Source organism: Penaeus monodon, chromosome 27 (assembly GCF_015228065.2).
Source record: "Penaeus monodon isolate SGIC_2016 chromosome 27, NSTDA_Pmon_1, whole genome shotgun sequence".
NCBI classification, from domain to species: Eukaryota; Metazoa; Arthropoda; class Malacostraca; order Decapoda; family Penaeidae; genus Penaeus; species Penaeus monodon.
Window position 1 is genome coordinate 15,669,102 of NC_051412.1, and position 1,565 is coordinate 15,670,666.

The 1,565-nt window shown below is 40.9% G+C and overlaps 1 protein-coding gene across 1 annotated transcript in view; it reads right to left on the bottom strand.

Annotated features, from left to right (window-relative positions):
• LOC119590620 (flocculation protein FLO11-like) overlaps window positions 1–1,565 on the bottom strand; it is a gene marked incomplete at its 5' end in the record, with an annotated part of 30,565 nt that overhangs the window by 3,603 nt on the left and 25,397 nt on the right. Inside the window, 2 exon segments of the mRNA XM_037939298.1 lie at window positions 1–460; window positions 1,330–1,565. Coding sequence (XP_037795226.1) covers window positions 1–460; window positions 1,330–1,565 — 696 coding nt within the window.

A 1,565-nucleotide genomic window follows, 5' to 3' on the forward strand; every position in this document is an offset into this window, starting at 1 on the left:
TGGTGTAACTTGAGGACTTGGATTCTTGCTTAGTACCTGAAGCTTCTGAGGGAGGATCCGGGGGGAGTTCCTGAGCAGCAAAACGCTGACGGAGGTTCGAGCGACTCAGGGTAGATTCAAGTTCACTCTGTAGCTTTGCCTTCACAGGGGTGTTGGAATTCTTAGCTGCACCTGCTGTCTGTTCCCCATTGGCACTGGGTGAGGGCAGGAAGTCCATTTTGACTGGTGGTGGTCTGTGGTTGGGTGATGGATATGCACCAATAGAGACAAGAGGTTTGCCAGAGGTTTGCTTTCCTGCGTCAAAGTAGGTGTTTGGTGGCTTTACTGTTAAGGAGTTTTTTTCTCCTGGTTTGAACTCGTCTAACACAACTCCTCCATGAGGACGTAGTGGAGATTTCGTGGGTGTTGACACTGCTGAAGTTGACTGGTTTGTGGTGATGCCTCCAAGCTGCTCAGTCTGCTGCTGAAGTTAGGGGAGATAAATTTATGCATTACAGGTAGTGTTCTTATGTATCAATTTGTTTGTAATTTCATGGTAATATTACCATAATATTTATCATTCAGTAAAGCTGAAGCAAAAACTTGATCTCACTCATTATTGTTATATCATGAAAACAAGAAAGTCTGGTCAAAGTTTTACAGATTTGTCTTCTTAAATAACTCAGAGCATAAAATCATATATGAATGAAAGAATATTGGCAATGTATGTCTAGAAGGTACAACAGTATTTAACAGTAATAAATGGATCAGAAGAATATTATTGTATTAATGAACGTGACAAGTCACTGATTTCTGAGGTAAAAAAACAAATTAAAAGGAATCGATTTGGTTGAACTCAAGTCTGAGATAACAAGAAATGTGTTTACAACAGTTGACCATATAATCAAGTACTTGTACTTCATACACCTCATGTAGAGATTCAAAGAAGGGAAAAGGATGTAGAATTATTTTTACAGAATATGATATAATCTAAGGGTTTCCTTATAATATGGGAAACAGATTGGTGTCTGCAATTTTACCAAAAATATTTTGTGGGAGTGAATCTTTGTGGAGCGGTTGGGCAGTCTTGTTTTAAGTCAGGGCGTCGTGAGTGCATTTTGGTGAGCATGCAGAAGCTATTTTTTGCTTATGAAAATTTGTATTTCCCTTAGAATACCTTAATTCTGCCATTTGCTTTTTAACTTATAATCTTTGTAATGAACTCTGTGAATGGTTTACCAAAGTCAGCACATTACAAAATTATAGAGTTAAAATGGTATTCTAACAGAAGATAAAAACTCAGCACAAGCAAAACTGGTGCACGCTAAGACAAACTCGATTAAAACTCACAGCAGGGGGAAGCAGGGTGCACATCCCGGGCATTGGGGGCGGGGGGGGCGGGACTCCTGACGCTGGTGAACGGGACTGATGAGGAGAGTGGCCGAGGCCAGAGTTTGACATGGCCATAGATTTAGGCCTAGAAATACTGTGACTGGAGGTAGAGGCAGACATAGGTTGAGTGTGAGGACTATTTACACTTGTTTTGGGGTTGGGTTTGGCAGGGACAATGGGAGGTTGAGACTTGT